This window comes from Varanus komodoensis, unplaced genomic scaffold, assembly GCF_004798865.1.
Source record: "Varanus komodoensis strain SLA01 unplaced genomic scaffold, ASM479886v1 scaffold12, whole genome shotgun sequence".
Lineage (NCBI taxonomy): Eukaryota > Metazoa > Chordata > Lepidosauria > Squamata > Varanidae > Varanus > Varanus komodoensis.
In genome coordinates, this window is record NW_025335349.1 from 22,688,165 (window position 1) to 22,703,411 (window position 15,247).

Here is a 15,247-nt window from a genome sequence, read left to right on the forward strand (position 1 = left end):
AGTTGGAACTAGAAACTGGATCTCCCAGGTCTCCAACTCCGCGTTCTAACTACCACTTCACACTGGCAACAATTACCAAGTTTTACATCTTTAAACACTTCCCTAGCCACATTCAAAGCAGACAAGTGATGCAAGACAGCACTCAGAGAGTCTGATTCATATTTAACACCATTCTGAAATACTGGTGTGAAGCAACCACCTAGTGTAGGCCAAGGATATAGTTATTTCCCACACAAATATAGTCATTATGGAAATATTTATATCCCACACTTTCAGTTCTAGGGAAGGAAGGCTCCAGGCAGCTTACAGCATTCCCTTGAAAATGAGAAGTGTTTTTTTAAAAAACACTGCAAACCACAACAGTACCCATTGCAAATGTTACCTGGAAGAGAAAGTAATGCTTGCTCTGTCATTAGATTTGCTTGCAGGATTCGGAAATGGCACAATAAGAAGGCAGAAAGAAAATGTGCTGACTCCACTGCAAATAATGAAAAATTGCCCCTTTCTCTTATACATTAAGCCGAGTTGTGTCCTGATTCACACATAACACTATCCCATGGCTTATTTAACCCATGGCTAGCTTCTACACACAGAGTTAGTATGGCAAACAATCAAACTACTGTTTGTTTTTCTCAATCTCTGGCTTGTTTCTCATCTCCTTTGTCCATTTCCTCCCTGTATCCCAAATGTCTTTCCAGTGCTATTGCACTGCTACGTAAAGCAAAGAGGATTATTTTAATTTTATTTTACTGCTCTTGTCTGTTGCTTCTGTAGCCAGGCAAAACAATCCATGAACAACGCAAAGGCCTTGCCTCACACATAATGACCAACCCATGGTTTAAACAACCCAGGATTCACAACTCACTAACAAACCAGGGGTTCTTTTATTTAATTAATTATTAAACATATATTTCTCTGTGTTAGCCCAAGCTCTCTAAGTGGATTGTAATAAACTAAAAATACAATATGTCAATAAAAACAATCAAAACATATAACAATATCCAAGACGAAAGAACAGTATATGCCCTAGGGATAATAATGTAAACAGTAAAGATAAAATGACCTTTTAAATTATCAAGATCAAAACGATTATTAAAATATCTAGAAAATAAAATTATTTTTGCCTGGTGCTGAAAAGATTGTAATAAAAATGCCAGGTAAACTGGTTTTGAAAGACTATTCCATAGATGGGGTGCCAGAAGGCCCCTCTTCTAAGTGCCACCTCCTACCTCCTTGAAGGATGGCTCTTTCAGAAGGGCCTCCAAAACCAATCTTAGGGGTCAGGAGGTCCTTCAGGTATCCTGGTCCCAAGCTGTTTAGGGCTTTTTATGTTAGAACAAGCACCTTAAATGTTCTCACTTGCACAAAATGCAAACAATTCTTTTGGAGTTGTCTGGGGTTAACAAACCATGATTGGTTATCATGGCAGTGTTCATACACCCTAACAACACAGAATTCATCAACTTGCACCATGGCTTAGCATTTTGTATAAAGTGGCCCAATCAAACAGTAAAGGGGGACAATCACCTCCCATACCATTCAAAGTAGAAATCCACCATGGAGCACTTTAAAGAAAACTTCAGGCCCCTAACAGTGGATGCTTGTGCAGTCTGAGTCGATTTCTGCATTCACTGTCGCTTGCTCCATATGTGTAGTGGGCTCAGCAGAGCACAGCAGTTCTTGGAGAACATTAATTAGTATGCCCCCTGACTGGGCTTTCCTAGTGGAATTGCCCAAATGAATTCCCAGATTTTTAGAGGGAGTCCAGACGATTTCATCTTCTGCCATTTTAACCCTCTCATTTTCTTCTGCTCTTTATCATTTCACTGAAAGATCTGTGAAGGGAGGAAATGGACTCCTCTTTCTGGAAGAATCTCTGGCCAAGTAGCGGGTGGTAAAAAGCTATAATTGTTCCACTGAGCTGAGGGTGATTTAATGCTGTTCCTTGCTATTAGAAGGCCCCCCTTCTTATTGTAATGTATGCATTTATTTTTGCTTTTCTTTTTTAATTTTTGCATTTTTATAGTTAGATTGTAAACTGCCTCAAGCCATCACACCAAGATTGGACGAATGGTTCAGAAAGGAACGGTGTCATCCTACTCATGTCAGTTCAGAAGAAAGTCACGCTGAGTTTGATGGGGCTTATTCCTGGGGAATTGTTCATAAGATGGTACCCTAATCCAGTTTTCCCCAGCCTGGTGTTTTAGAGCACAACTCCCAGTATTCCTGGCCATTGGTCATCCTGGCTGGGCCTGATGGGAATCCAAAACATCTGGGGGCCACGCAGCAAGGAAACGTCCCTTGAAAGTCCACTGCAGAATGTTGCACAGCCGGAGAAGGAGGTGAAGCCTCCACTCAAACGGCCTAATCGTTGCTCACATAAGAAACAAAACTGCTATTTAGAAAGCTCAAAGCTGCAACATGTCCAGACTGGCTCACGACTGTTGCAGCTGTGGAAAAATACTTAAGAAAATAAGTGTCTGCCCACGTCAATCAGCCACTTACAGCAAAAGCCAAATTCTCTCCAAGGTTACTCCCACTTACCCATTCATCCTCATGGGGTTAAGTCAGCATTTGGTCATCAAATCCCTTCCTCCTTCTGCTTTCCAGCCCGGACAATATTCCCATGAACTGCCTTATTCACTGAAGGGATGTAGCCTTGAGTCCAATGAAGTATGTCAGAATAAAGACATATCCAAATGAATTGCGGCGGGGAGTCAGCTAGCCAGTCTTTGCTTTATCACGTTCTACTTCTGCAACAAGCAAAGCTCCCCCTCCTTGGCAGCCAGTCCCTCAGCGAAAATGCTTATTCTTGGTTCTGAGTTTTGATATGCCCCAAAACAGAGGGCTTTAAAAATGTCTTCTGTCCATATGCAACAACTGGTTTTAATTATTCCTTCATGCTGGCTCTTGTGGCAGACACTCAGAAATTTGTGGTATGTGCAGAAATTCTGCCTATATAAATTTACAAGGTGAGAAGAAACTACTGAAGCCACTTTATTTGGCATAAGATAACCGGGCTATTTACAGAACATTGCTGGGAATCCTTAAGAGTTTACTGTAAAGAAACTTCACAGAGTGGAACATATAGACTATATAGTGTTTATTATTACATTTACACCCCCCCTTTTTTTTCCTGGCCCTCCTCTTCGTCTCCATTTTATCCTCACAACGATCCTGCAAGGTAGCTTAGATGGAGTGACTGGTCGAAAGACATCCTGTGAGCATCATGCCTGAGCCCGTGACAGAGCTCTCATCTCTTGAGATTCAGCTGAACATTCAACCACTACTGCATGTGGTTTAATACCGGAGGGACGTTACAAGATTTTACTTACATTTAAGCTTCAGTTCCTTATCATTTTGGAAGGGACTGGAACTTGGTGAGTTGGTGTGGTGTGGCTGTGAGAGCGCTGTACTGGGGACTTCAGAGATTCAGTTTCTAATCTCCCCTTGGCCACAAAGCTGACTGGGTGACTTTGAGCCAGTAAATCACTCTCAGCTAGCCCTAACCTACCTCACAGGGTTGTTGTTATGAGGATTCACTGGAGCTATGTAAGCCACCTTGGGCTCCTCACATGACTGGGGAAAAAGGTGGACCTAATTGCAATGTAATAATAAGAGATCGGTATAGCCTCAGAAAGGCCCGGCACCGAAGGTAAAGATTTGCCAAAGGCTGCAGCAATTACAGGGAGAGTCAAACGCCACCACAACCAGTTGTGCAGAAGAGGCGCTGTGTTTTATTTTTTTTAAAAAGCTCTCAAGCCAAGACAGCCAGGCAGTTGGAAGGGACGTGCTGTTCACAAGGACTGAGGCTGGGGAAGCCATGGCTTCTTCCTCTCAGCTGAGATGGATTTCAGTGAACTGGTTCCCATCATCAAAACAGTCCATCATAGCTTATTTAAGTCATGCTGGGCTATGGTGCATGCCAGGTAGGATGTGCCTATTGGATTCCTTTGTTTAACCCTCACACAACCCACAGACCCTGGGTTCACATGATTCGATAAGCTGCTGTGAGGTGCTGAAATTCAGAATATATTTAGACCCACCGTAGCATAAATAAGACATGATGGACTGCTCAGTCATGCAAACCAGCCCATGTATTGGAAAGAAATGTGGGTTTATACGGATGAGTAATTCACTTTTTTGTCTTCTTCAAAATGTAAATTCTAGTCGTGTTTTCAACTTGTGTGTATGTATATACATTAGCACGTACAAAGTGAATGCAATGTTCTGCCTATGGGCCCCAGTCCTTTTAAGTATGCACCTTGCAACTTCACGGCCAGGCCAGGAAGAATTTAATGCAAACTTCAAATACATTGTGCCTCTCTAAGCCAGTCCCGCAGCAAGACTTTGACAAGTTTGATTTGTGATGCTGAACAGCGCCAGCCACTGGTGCCAGTTCTCTGGGTCATGTCAACCAGATGAGGCTCAGCCCAGGAAAGCAAAAGCCCCTTGCTTCCTGGCATGCCACGAATTGCTCACACCACATGGACTGCCCTTCCATTGTTTGCACATCTGCTCAGCAAACATCTCCATGCCATAGTTCCAGCAATCAGCAATCCCAGAACCTGAGCCAGGGTCCTAGAAGAGCTATTCCTCACAGAAGTGACCTCAGGACTTGCTGGGAGCACCAGGGCAGGGGAAGTCTGACCTGCCACCTTCTATCATTTTCTTCAAGAGGCCATCCTATAAAACCCATTTCTGAAAAGGCTTCCAACCCCCAAACTGAAAATCCATTCACAAAGGAACACAGTCACCATGACCCAGAAAAAGTTTCAGCCTGACCCCATACATGTATTCTCAGAAGCAAGCACCACTGAGTGCAGCTTACTTTAGTTCTACAAACTTTTCTTTTAAGATTATTTTTCAAGGATTGTTGTTAACATCCCAAAGAGCTTCGGCTATTGGGTGGGTAAAGAAGTTAAATAAATAAACAAACGAATAATAATTAAAAATCCAATTTCAGACTCAAGATGGATTTCTAAACTCAATTACATCTGGAGAGTATATCCCTCCATGGGGACTTACTTCTGAGTAAACATGTACAAGATTGTTATAAAAGTTCTGCTGAAAAGAGAGTGCAGTTAAATCCAGACAGTGGACTGGATTTAACTTCCTCATCATCCGCAACACTTGACTGTGTTATCTTCAACCGGTTGCTGTTACTTGGCCTAGGCTACCTCACAGGGTTATTGTGAGGAAAATGGAAGGGGGTGACGCACCATATATAGCAGGTGTGGCCAAACTTGCTCAGCAGAAGAGCCACACACGGTAAATGTCAGATGTCTGAGAGCTGTGAGTGGGTGCCCACAGGCAGAGACAACAGTGGCAAGTGGACACACAAAGCTGGTGAGCCACCAAATAAACTCAAAGAGCCACATGTGGCTCATGAGCCTCAGACTGGCCCCTGATATATAGAATTCCAACTTCTATATAAATTAAAATCCATGATGCGAGTTACTGCTACCTCCGACTGCAATGCATCTATCAGTGCACTCTTATACACGCTGAGTCAGAAATAAGTCCAACTCAGCTTAATGGGACATATTCCCAAATAGCTGTGTATACTGCTGCTCACTGAATTTCGACTAGTTTTCTCTGGACTGGATCCAAGGTGCTTTAAACAAACGTTCTGCCTCCTCTTTCCTCAAGGGTCACCACCAGCAGCCCTTCCAGCAGGATCCACCTATGAACAAAGCGGGACTGTTCTAACAGCCTGAGAAAAGACTGGATGTTTCCTCTTCCGTCCACATTCCCTTTCCTTGTATGTGAGATATGCTTGTGGACTGGAAGCTTGTGGGCAGGGACTGGCTCGTCTTACTGGCTTGCCTACTGGTTACACTGCATCACTGCTGGCAACAGTGCTTGATTTGCAGACACAACCATGTCATCATGTTTATTGCTGGGATCAAAGTTTTCACCCACTGATTTCTCTGCATCAAGCCCCTGTTAAAAGAACAGGCTGGGCTGATTCTGCTGCAATCAATGGGCACTCTATGAGATGATATACCTATCAGTACAGCTTCAACAGAGGATTAAATGTGGAGACAGTTGGCTGCAGTCATATGCCTCTCATCTGTTCAACTCTAAAACTTGCAAACCCCTACATGACACTCCATTGGTTCACTGAGATATAATTTTCTGCAATTTATTCATTTCCACTGTACTATAAAAGATAAACAGGCTTACATATCTGACCACTTCATTTTCAAGAGAAGGCAGGAACCCCCATCTTCACAAATGAAAACAAACTAGAGGTCAAGAAGCTGTGGTTCAATGAACTTTTGTCTGTAAACCAGTCATGATGAACACTCAGCTTTTTCTCTCCACAAAGTTGTTTCTGCAACTTTTGCTTGTTTATTTTCTAGGGGTTTGTATTTGCAATTAAGTTTGATAAACACTGAGAAGAACAGCAGCAAATCTGAGTTAACAGTTCTCTTCAAAAATCCCAACTCACACACATTTGAGCTTTAATATTTGATCCACAGTTTTCAAACTTGGGAAACATTTCACAATATGTATTGCAATGATGGGAATGATTTCCACAATCTCTCTTAAAGGCTGATATAGATCCTTCTGTTTCTCTACATAATTTTCACAGCATTAAGTGTTTGGAACAGGGTTTGTGTCTAATGTGAGTCCTATTTAGAGCACACCTTTTGCAATTAATGGACGTGACATTAGGCTAGTGTTATATATAACAGATGTACAGGGACATGGTTAACGTTTGCTTACCACAAAGACTGCCCCAGCTCAAACAAAGATCTAGGTATAATATATCTAGGCAACCTTGTCACTCACCTTCAATCAAGCATTGAATCCAGAGTTGCACAAACTCTCTCTAACTGTGAGGAGGGATGGGCATTCCTTCGGATTACTTAACCGTTTATTTCCTTTACACTCAGCACTAAGAACTTAAATGTGCGACCTGCATGCCTCCAATGCAATCTTTTGGTTTGTGCTCCCCCTAGAAGGAAGTTCCCAGTTCTATAACCCCTTACCTGGAGATCAATGCAACTGAACTCAATGGAGCCTGCTTCTAAGTACATGTGCATAGGGTGATACTGCAAAGTTGCAAACATGCACGCGTTTGCATGGGAAAGGTGCAAACTGGTACTTGGAAGTCAGCTTTGCACTTCAGGTGGCCCAGATGCAAAAGCTAGTCATGCAAGTACATCTGCTTACACAACTTCTCCTACAGAGCTATTAAAGGTGGATCCCGGCCCTCTTTTGATTTGGCCACCCAGATTTGCCGAGCAACTATGACTGTGATCTGAGATAAATCGCTTACGATCGCTTACTGCTGCAGGATGGAAAGAGCAGTAGCCATGTAGCTGCAATACGGCAGCCCTGCTTAGAAGCCCTGCTTCTAAGCTGTTGAACTACCCACCCCATCACCCTTGGGCTGATGAGAACTGTAGTCCAAAATCCCTGGAAGGCACCCCACTGGAAAAGGCTCTTCAATAAGAGTAAGTTTTTGCTTTTCACATTCCTACTTTCAGTTGCAGGGAGAAATGTAGATACAAACTTGAGAAACCAGCCTGACTTTAGTCTAATTGTTTGCTTTGTGGCTTTAACTACACATCTTTCCAGGGAGTCCTGAGCTGACCTGCCGCTCAATGCTGGAAATGATAAGGTGGCAAAGTTCTTGCAAGTGAAGAAATGGAGAAGTAACTCCCAGGGGTTATTTAACCCTGTATAGTCATCACATGTGGCAGGTGGTGGAGGAAAGTGAAGGAATCTCTCGAAAGCATTCCCCCATTGCCACCCTGAATCTGACCTTTTTTTCTTTTTTTAAAGTTGCATTCTTTGCCTTTAGAAAGCTCGAAATCCTGTTTTTTGAGCTCTCCTTGCAAAAGGCTGCTAAAGGCTTTGAGGAACACAGACGTGTCCTTATCCAGCTACTTCCCCTTTTCAGATGCCACAAGTCCTCCGAATCCACATCCTTGCATGCAATCTCACACTCAAAAATCTCTCCAAGCATGCCTCATTAGTTTCATAGGTTCGAAAGTTCATGACGTGTGTCGCATGTTCTGGCAGATTTTTACCTCTGGCCAAACTGGATGACGTTACACACAAAAGAATGCAACTTTCCCCATCTCCTTTTTTTAATAAATAAATCAATCCAAAAGCAGTTTCTGCAACAAGCTGAGGAGAGGAGAGGAGAGGAGAGGAGAGGAGAGGAGAGGAGAGGAGAGGAGAGCAAGTAACTTTTCCCCAGCTGCCTCTCACAGTTAGGTTCCTGCAAACTGACTTGATCCCACTCCCATAAAACCCAGAGATAAAAAGATCTAGTGAACACTTGTGAGTGAGAACATTGCAGCACATAATCCTGTTTGCTTACAAGCAAATTTGACTATGTTCAGTGGGGTTTAGTACCAGGTAAACTTTAAATTAGGGATTAGACCCAGAACCAGTTTTTGGTGCTGACGCATGCAATCCAAACATGCACAGCACACAGTTATGCAGGTGCCTCCTAGGATCAGAGAAGCGGGACAGGGAACTCTCCAGACGACAGCCTTGCCTTGCACCTTAGCAGTTAATCATTGTCCAATATGTAACCCTGGAATGGCTCTCGGGACTAATGGCCATCCCTTCCAAAAGATGACAGAAATTCAGGCCCTGGTCCCACAGCAGCATCACCTGAACCCATGCAAACCCACTCCAGACCCCAGACAACTCCAAGCACATTCCCAGTCATTTCTCTAAAACACACGCTCTTAGGCGGCATCCCACTGGATTCAGCGGGAGTTACTTTTGAGTAGACATACCTAGCATAGCACGGCAAGGTTGCAACAGGATGCCCGCTTACTTGGGTGGCATTACTGCTCACCAAACTTGCGAGACTTGTGAGTAACAACACCTAGCAGCGGCAGGCTGCAAACAGCCGTGTGCGCGACTGAAAATGCCTAACACAGCGGCCACGTACACACCGTAACCTTGAGGTGTCGCTTCCCCTAACGCGCGAGGTGTATTCGGGGACAGCACACGCGTTTCCTCATACACCAGCCAGGTGAGCCTAGCGCACATGCCGGGGACTCAGCAGAGATTAAAAGCGCTCCAACTTTAATGCCACGTAAAGACAAGGCTGCGCGCGAGCATGTGTGGAGCGCGCCTCCAGCTCTCCCCCCCCCCCCCCCCCCCCCGCCCCAAGAGTTAAGTCAAAAGCGAGGGAAAGGGTTTGGAGGCGTCTGGACACGGTGCACGGCGAACTCCGCTCGCTCCCAAGAAACTTCCCCGCGCGCCTTTTACCTTCCAGCAGCACCTCCTTGCCTGCGCGCTTGAGCGCCTGCACGGCTTCGTCGTGGGTGGCGTCGCGCAGGTCCGTGCCGTTGACAGCCAGGATGGCATCGCCGACGTACAGCGCCTGGGTCTGGTCGGCCGCCAGCCCCTTGAAGATCTTGCTGATGAGGATGGGCATCTTGTTCTCCTTGCCCCCCTTGATGCTGATGCCCAGGCCGCCCATCTCCTGCTTCAGCACCTTGACGCACCGCTTCTTGTTGGAGATGGTCTCGGGGACCTGCTCTGGCAGGTCGGTGAACGCAGTGCGCACCCCGCTCGCCAGAGCCGCCTTGGGGCTGCTGCCGTTGCTGCCCCCCGGCGGGGACTCGGGCGCGCCCCCCGCGGAGAGGGCGCCCCCCGGCGACGCGGCGGGAGCTGCCCCTCTGCCGCCGAACGTCCCATTGCTGCTGCTGCTGCCGCTGCGCGCCGCCGCGGCCCCGATGCCGTTGTACGCGGCGGAGGCTCCCCCGCCTCCCTCCTCGCAGCTGAGCACCAGCGCCTCGTCGCCCAGGCTCACCAGCACCCGGTGCCACCGGTCGCGCACCAAAACTTCCAGCGCGCCACTCCGCTGCACCCGGCCGCCAACGCCTCCCCCTCCGGCCGCCGCTACCGCCATCTTTGGAGCATTTCTTAAAACACCATGTGATTTAGTGCGTGCACAGACACACACTCTCTCCCGGAACACCGAGGGGGTGCCGAGGGAGAGCTCAGAGGAGCGCGCAGGACTTCCCCCCCTCTCCGGTCAGGAGAGACTGTCGCGGGGGCGGGGGCGGGCGCGGCAGGGGGAAGAAGCGGGCGGGCTGGGGCGAGCCCCAGAGCACTCCCCGTCGGGGAGCGTAGCGCGCAAAGGGGAGGAGCAGCGGAAGAAATGGGAACTCCGGCGCAAGGTTCACCGGTCCGAGGCGCCCCCGAGCCCCGTGAGGGGTGGTTTCAGGCGCTTCCTGGAAGGGCAGCCCGCTGCGCTCCGCAAGACGAGGCGCTTGTTGCTCTCCCAGCCAGCGGCGGACAACCCGACCTGGGTTCAAATCGTAGCGCGGTGGGGAGGCAGCCCTGCGTGACCTTGGGAGTCCCGCTCGCTCGCCACCGACTCTGCTCCGGGGGCGACGGCGAGGCGACGGGCATGAAACTCTTCCACTCCGCCCCACCAGGCATTGCTCTGAACTGCTTGGAGAAAGGGTGGGATATAGCAGATCATTTTATTAACTTCCAGAGGGGCCGCAGCGTCCGTCTGCAGCAACCAGAACGGAGCGCCTTCTGGCACCCCAAATGCATTCATGGCGCAATCCCACAACTCACAGCATTTTCAGCCAGCAGTTCTGGGAGCTGCATTTCTGTTTGTTTATTTATGTGTATTACTCCACGCAATAGCCAGTGTTTTCTGGCAGGGTGCAACAGTAAGTACGTAGAAATGAGAGTAAAAAATAATAAATTGGACTGATTTTTAAACTAAGTTTTTTAACAACAAAGACAAATCCATACCGCTAGTCTTGCAAAAAAGAGCTGAGAGTGCCTCCATCCCCCATGGATCAGAAAGAAGTTGGTGCTGAAAGTTGTTGCCAGGTGGGCCTCCATGGCAAGATCATGCCGTAATTTGGGGGCTACCACAGAGAAGGCCCTTCTCTCCACCAGCAGAGGTTCTCTTGGAACACCTGAAGTACTGAGAACAGTGGCTTGGGTAGATGGTGGTTGGGAGATATCCATCAAATATTGTGGTCCCAAGTGGGTTACAGTTTGAATCTGACTTGGAAGGATAGAGGCAGCCAAAGCAAGGGAACAAAAACTGCTTAATTTATATGTTTTCTCTACCACCCAATAGCCAAAGTTCTCTGGGCTGGGAAGAACAGTAATGAATGCAAGAAAATACAATATAGAATAAAACATCATAAAATTAAATAAAAATTGAAACCACATTTTTTACGAATAAACAGCTAAAACCAGTTTGGTGTGGGCCTTTTTTCTACCTAGGATCTCACCTTTAATTACTGTGGCACACGTGACCAAGACATTTTTGTGCCAGACACTTGGTTATTTTACATGTTAGTTCTAGGGAAGTTGGAAAACATACGCATTACTTTGTAAAATTTTTGAGTTGGTCCTAATACATTCCCTTACTCCCCTACCTTGCTCTTACTTGTGAACGTTTTCTCTAGGACAGCTACTCACATGAGAAGGATCATCAACATCATTATTATATGGCAGTTTGACACACAAAAGTTTTAAGCAACACCAACTTCTAGAACAAAGCCAGCACATTTGAAAGATTATGAAGCTGTGAGCATAATGTAAAAGATTGCATGCACCCAACAGAGGTGCTCAAACACTCTCAAACATTGAGAGACATTGGCCTCTCACACACTAACATAGGGGCAGTACTATTAAGTTCCTGCACTCATTGAGGAAATAAGACTTTCTACAATCAAGCCATCCAATCCACCCTTACTTCAGAATAAGACCTATCACCAAGACTTGTAGTTCCAGTCACATAAAACAGAAGTCAAGGGGAGTTGTTTCAAATTCAAGGATACTGGCCCACCCAAGTGGTACCTTTTTACCTACTTGCATTTGCATGCTTTCGAACTGCAAAGTTGGCAGGAGCTGGGACAGCGCAATGGGAACTCACCCCGTTGTGTAGATTCGAACCGGCAACCTTTCGATCAACCAGCCCAGCAGCACAGCGGTTTAAACCACTGCACCACCTGCACCCCTTGTCTGTATACCTCCCTAAATCCATTTCCCATGAAGTTTGAAGAAGATCATATTGGTCCTCCATGTCTGATGGAATCATGTAAATCTCACTTATGACCCCCCCTTGTTTGCATAATGACAAAATGATATCTTCAAATTTGATACAGTCTCTATATTTACCGTTTTTCTTCAACCATTTGTTAGCTCATTGTTCTCACTGTATAGCATTAAACCAAGTTAAAATTAACTGGATTACTATAACATACTCTGTATGGGGCTGCCCTTGAATGAAAACTATTAGAAATACCTATGGGTGGTAAATTGTAGCAGCTGAATTTATCTCTGGCCCACTTTTCTGATCCAATTATTTTCTCATGTGACTCTATAGAGCCATGTTTTCTTTTGTACCGCTGCACCCACTGGGGAGAATTTGAGAACAAAAAGGGTGGGATATGATCTAAACTGTCACAACAAGTCTTCAAATTCCATAAAGGAGTAGAGTGATTGTTCAAGATAAAACCTCTCCTGGAGTCATTCTTGATATTATCTATTTGTCTCTTCAGAACAAACACAAAACTGGACTCTTCGGAGTCACCTATCAGTAGCCACGCTCATGGACTGTAGAGCAGGGGTACAGAACCTCTTTCAGCGATCAAATTCCATTTCAGAGAAACTTGGCCATATTCCCTTGTGGGTGGAGCCAAAGACAAGAGGGACGGAGCTAAAATAGCATATCTTAAAGCTCTTACCACCCGTAACTAGAACCTAGGAAAAGAATTTCAGCCTTTCAGAATGAAAAAGACTGTGCAAAAAACAAAACGGTTGTTGGAAGAAAGAGGGTGGGAGCAGGAAAAGGAGGTAGAGCTTTCCTGGGAACCCTCGTGTGTACACAAGAACAATGTAGACAATACAGAGACATTGAGCAATCATCAGGCAAACATCATGACACATTGGGTGCTGGAGTAAAGAATTAAAAATAAAACAATCAAAAGTTACAGAATTGAACAGGTTTCAATGTTTGCTTTTACAGTCCGAGGTAAGAAAATCCATAAAGACAGAGAGTAAACCACGTTAGGATTTAGATAGCAGGCAGAGAAGCAGCTGGAGGTTACTGTTGGAACAATCCATTGCGGAAGGCTGTGTCGTTATTTGTTTTTCGGCGCCAGGCTAAGACCTTTTTATTTAAAACTTATTTTAAGTGTTAATTTATTGTGTAGGATTTTAATATTTTTAAGCCGAGATGCACCGGGTTTTAATATTTTTATTGTATAACTTTGGTTTTGTTTGTAAGCCGCCCCGAGGCTTTGTTGCGATGGGGGCAGCATAAAAATGTTTTAAATAAATAATAAATAAAAAGAGGGGTAGCCCAGGAGTGGATGCAAACTGGTCACATTGTAACTTCCCCCTGCAGGCGGTGCTGAGCATTTGACGAACTGATTAGCCTGCTGGGACACAACTTTGCAACTACAAATAAAATAAAATAAAAATAAAAACTCATTTATATATTGTGAGGCTCCATCTTGCTTCCCCTAGATGGAGCCTGGATGGAAAAAACCTGGACATTTGTGGGGAGGTGATAGGAAGGGAGGCAAACTGCAAATATAAAACTACAACTTTTATTAGGACAACCCCAACATCCACAACAGAAGATTTGGTATCCCCAGGTTCTTCTTGGCAAACTGCAAGGGTGTAAAAGGGAACCCTGCTGGGAACTCCGCCGTGCTCCCAGGCTCAATTGCTGAGCACATCATGTGTCCAATGCTGCCAAGTATAGTTTTCAAAGATGAGATGGCCTTTTATGATAGGCTGGATTTTTTCATGTATGTGTGTGTTGGGAACAAACTCTTGATTGACTGGAGTGTAAGTTGGCAAATGCACATGCAAGGATTTCCAGTCACATGGTTTAAATATGACTCCTACGGGGGAGTCTTTAGTGAATTGGAATCACACGACTTTCAATTTTTTGAAAAAGTCAAACACTCCAGTACTGATCCTGACTCAGCTGGGACAGGAGCACTTATACTGATGACCTGGACAGTCATATCTGCTCTTCTGGGATATACATGCGAAGAACCACGGGAGTCGCTTCTCTTCGTCGCTGCAACCTGCTTGCTCTCTGCCTCTCCCTGTTGATGGCGGTGGTGGGAAGGAGAAGAAGATGTGTGTCTGATTTGCTTTCGCTTCTCTGCCTGTCAAGCAAGGACGTGATATCAATGAGGAGAACGGGGAGAAGGAGCCATAGCAGCTGATGACCATGGTGGTGAGAAGGTAAACTTACTGAGGAAAGGGACCCAGTACAAGTGCCTTGCCCAATGGCCCTCCAGACTCTGGATCTGACACCAGTGTGCCGGATGCAGTTTGATCTTAATTCAACTACACCCTGGGTCGAGAGGCGAGGCAGGTACCCACTGGTCACTTTGGTCACCTGGCCATTTGGATCTAGATTCATCTCTGGCCTTGGTGTCACTCAAACACAGGAGAAGACAGCCTAGCTGCTCCCACTTTTGAAATGTGTTGAAGATGGCATAGGTATTAAGATACCCAGACTTTGCTTTTTAATTTCCCCATGGCATTTTCTGCCCTTGTGTGCATCTACAGAAGTGTCTGAAACTCCCCTTAGTCCTGAGGTGGATCCAGAGTGGCATGAACACACTGTTCCCAAAAAGGAAATGTATCACTGGAAGACAGGACTCACTTTTTCACAAAATTTCCACTTACTAGTTTATAAGAGATGCAAACTTAGATTAAAAGATGCCATACTTTCAGTACAAACATCTATCTCCATTCTAGGGAAGACTGTATATCCCCACTCTGCTGTCCCAGTTCTAACTAGAGGACTTCCCTCCATAGAATAGAACATATGGCCACCCTAGGTGTCCAACTTGTGGCCTTTCAAAGGCTTGGACCTACAAGTCCCATCAACCCTAGCCAGCATAGCCACTGGGGAAGGCTGGTGGGAGTTACAGGCCAAACCATCTGGAGGAGCACTACTTGTTGATCCCTGCTTTTATTTTTTTAATTTTTTTGTAGAAAGCTGTGACAGTATCAACAATTGACATCTGGGGGCAGGCTGCTCTGGACCTCCTCTTTAAAGATATTTAGACCCGATGTTCCAGAAAGCACCAGGTGGGTGCCTCTAGCTGCAATTTCAATTTCCCACAATGCCAGGGCATTGTGGGAAGTTAACACAGTCGCCTCTGTCTGCTTGAAGTGCTGCTTTTCACTGCTGCCCACCTCTGCTTCCAAACAAGCCCTACAGTGGCCCCCAGCAAGGGGGGGG

The 15,247-nt window shown here is 45.8% G+C and overlaps 1 protein-coding gene across 1 annotated transcript in view; it reads right to left on the reverse strand.

Annotated features, from left to right (window-relative positions):
- Positions 1–9,968, reverse strand: part of SNTB1 (syntrophin beta 1) — a 99,175-nt gene extending 89,207 nt beyond the window's left edge. The window contains exon 1 of the mRNA XM_044421818.1: positions 9,253–9,968. Coding sequence (XP_044277753.1) covers positions 9,253–9,898 — 646 coding nt within the window. The 5' untranslated portion in view covers positions 9,899–9,968. The remainder of the gene's footprint in view (positions 1–9,252) is intronic.
- Between the last annotated feature and the right edge of the window lie 5,279 nt (positions 9,969–15,247).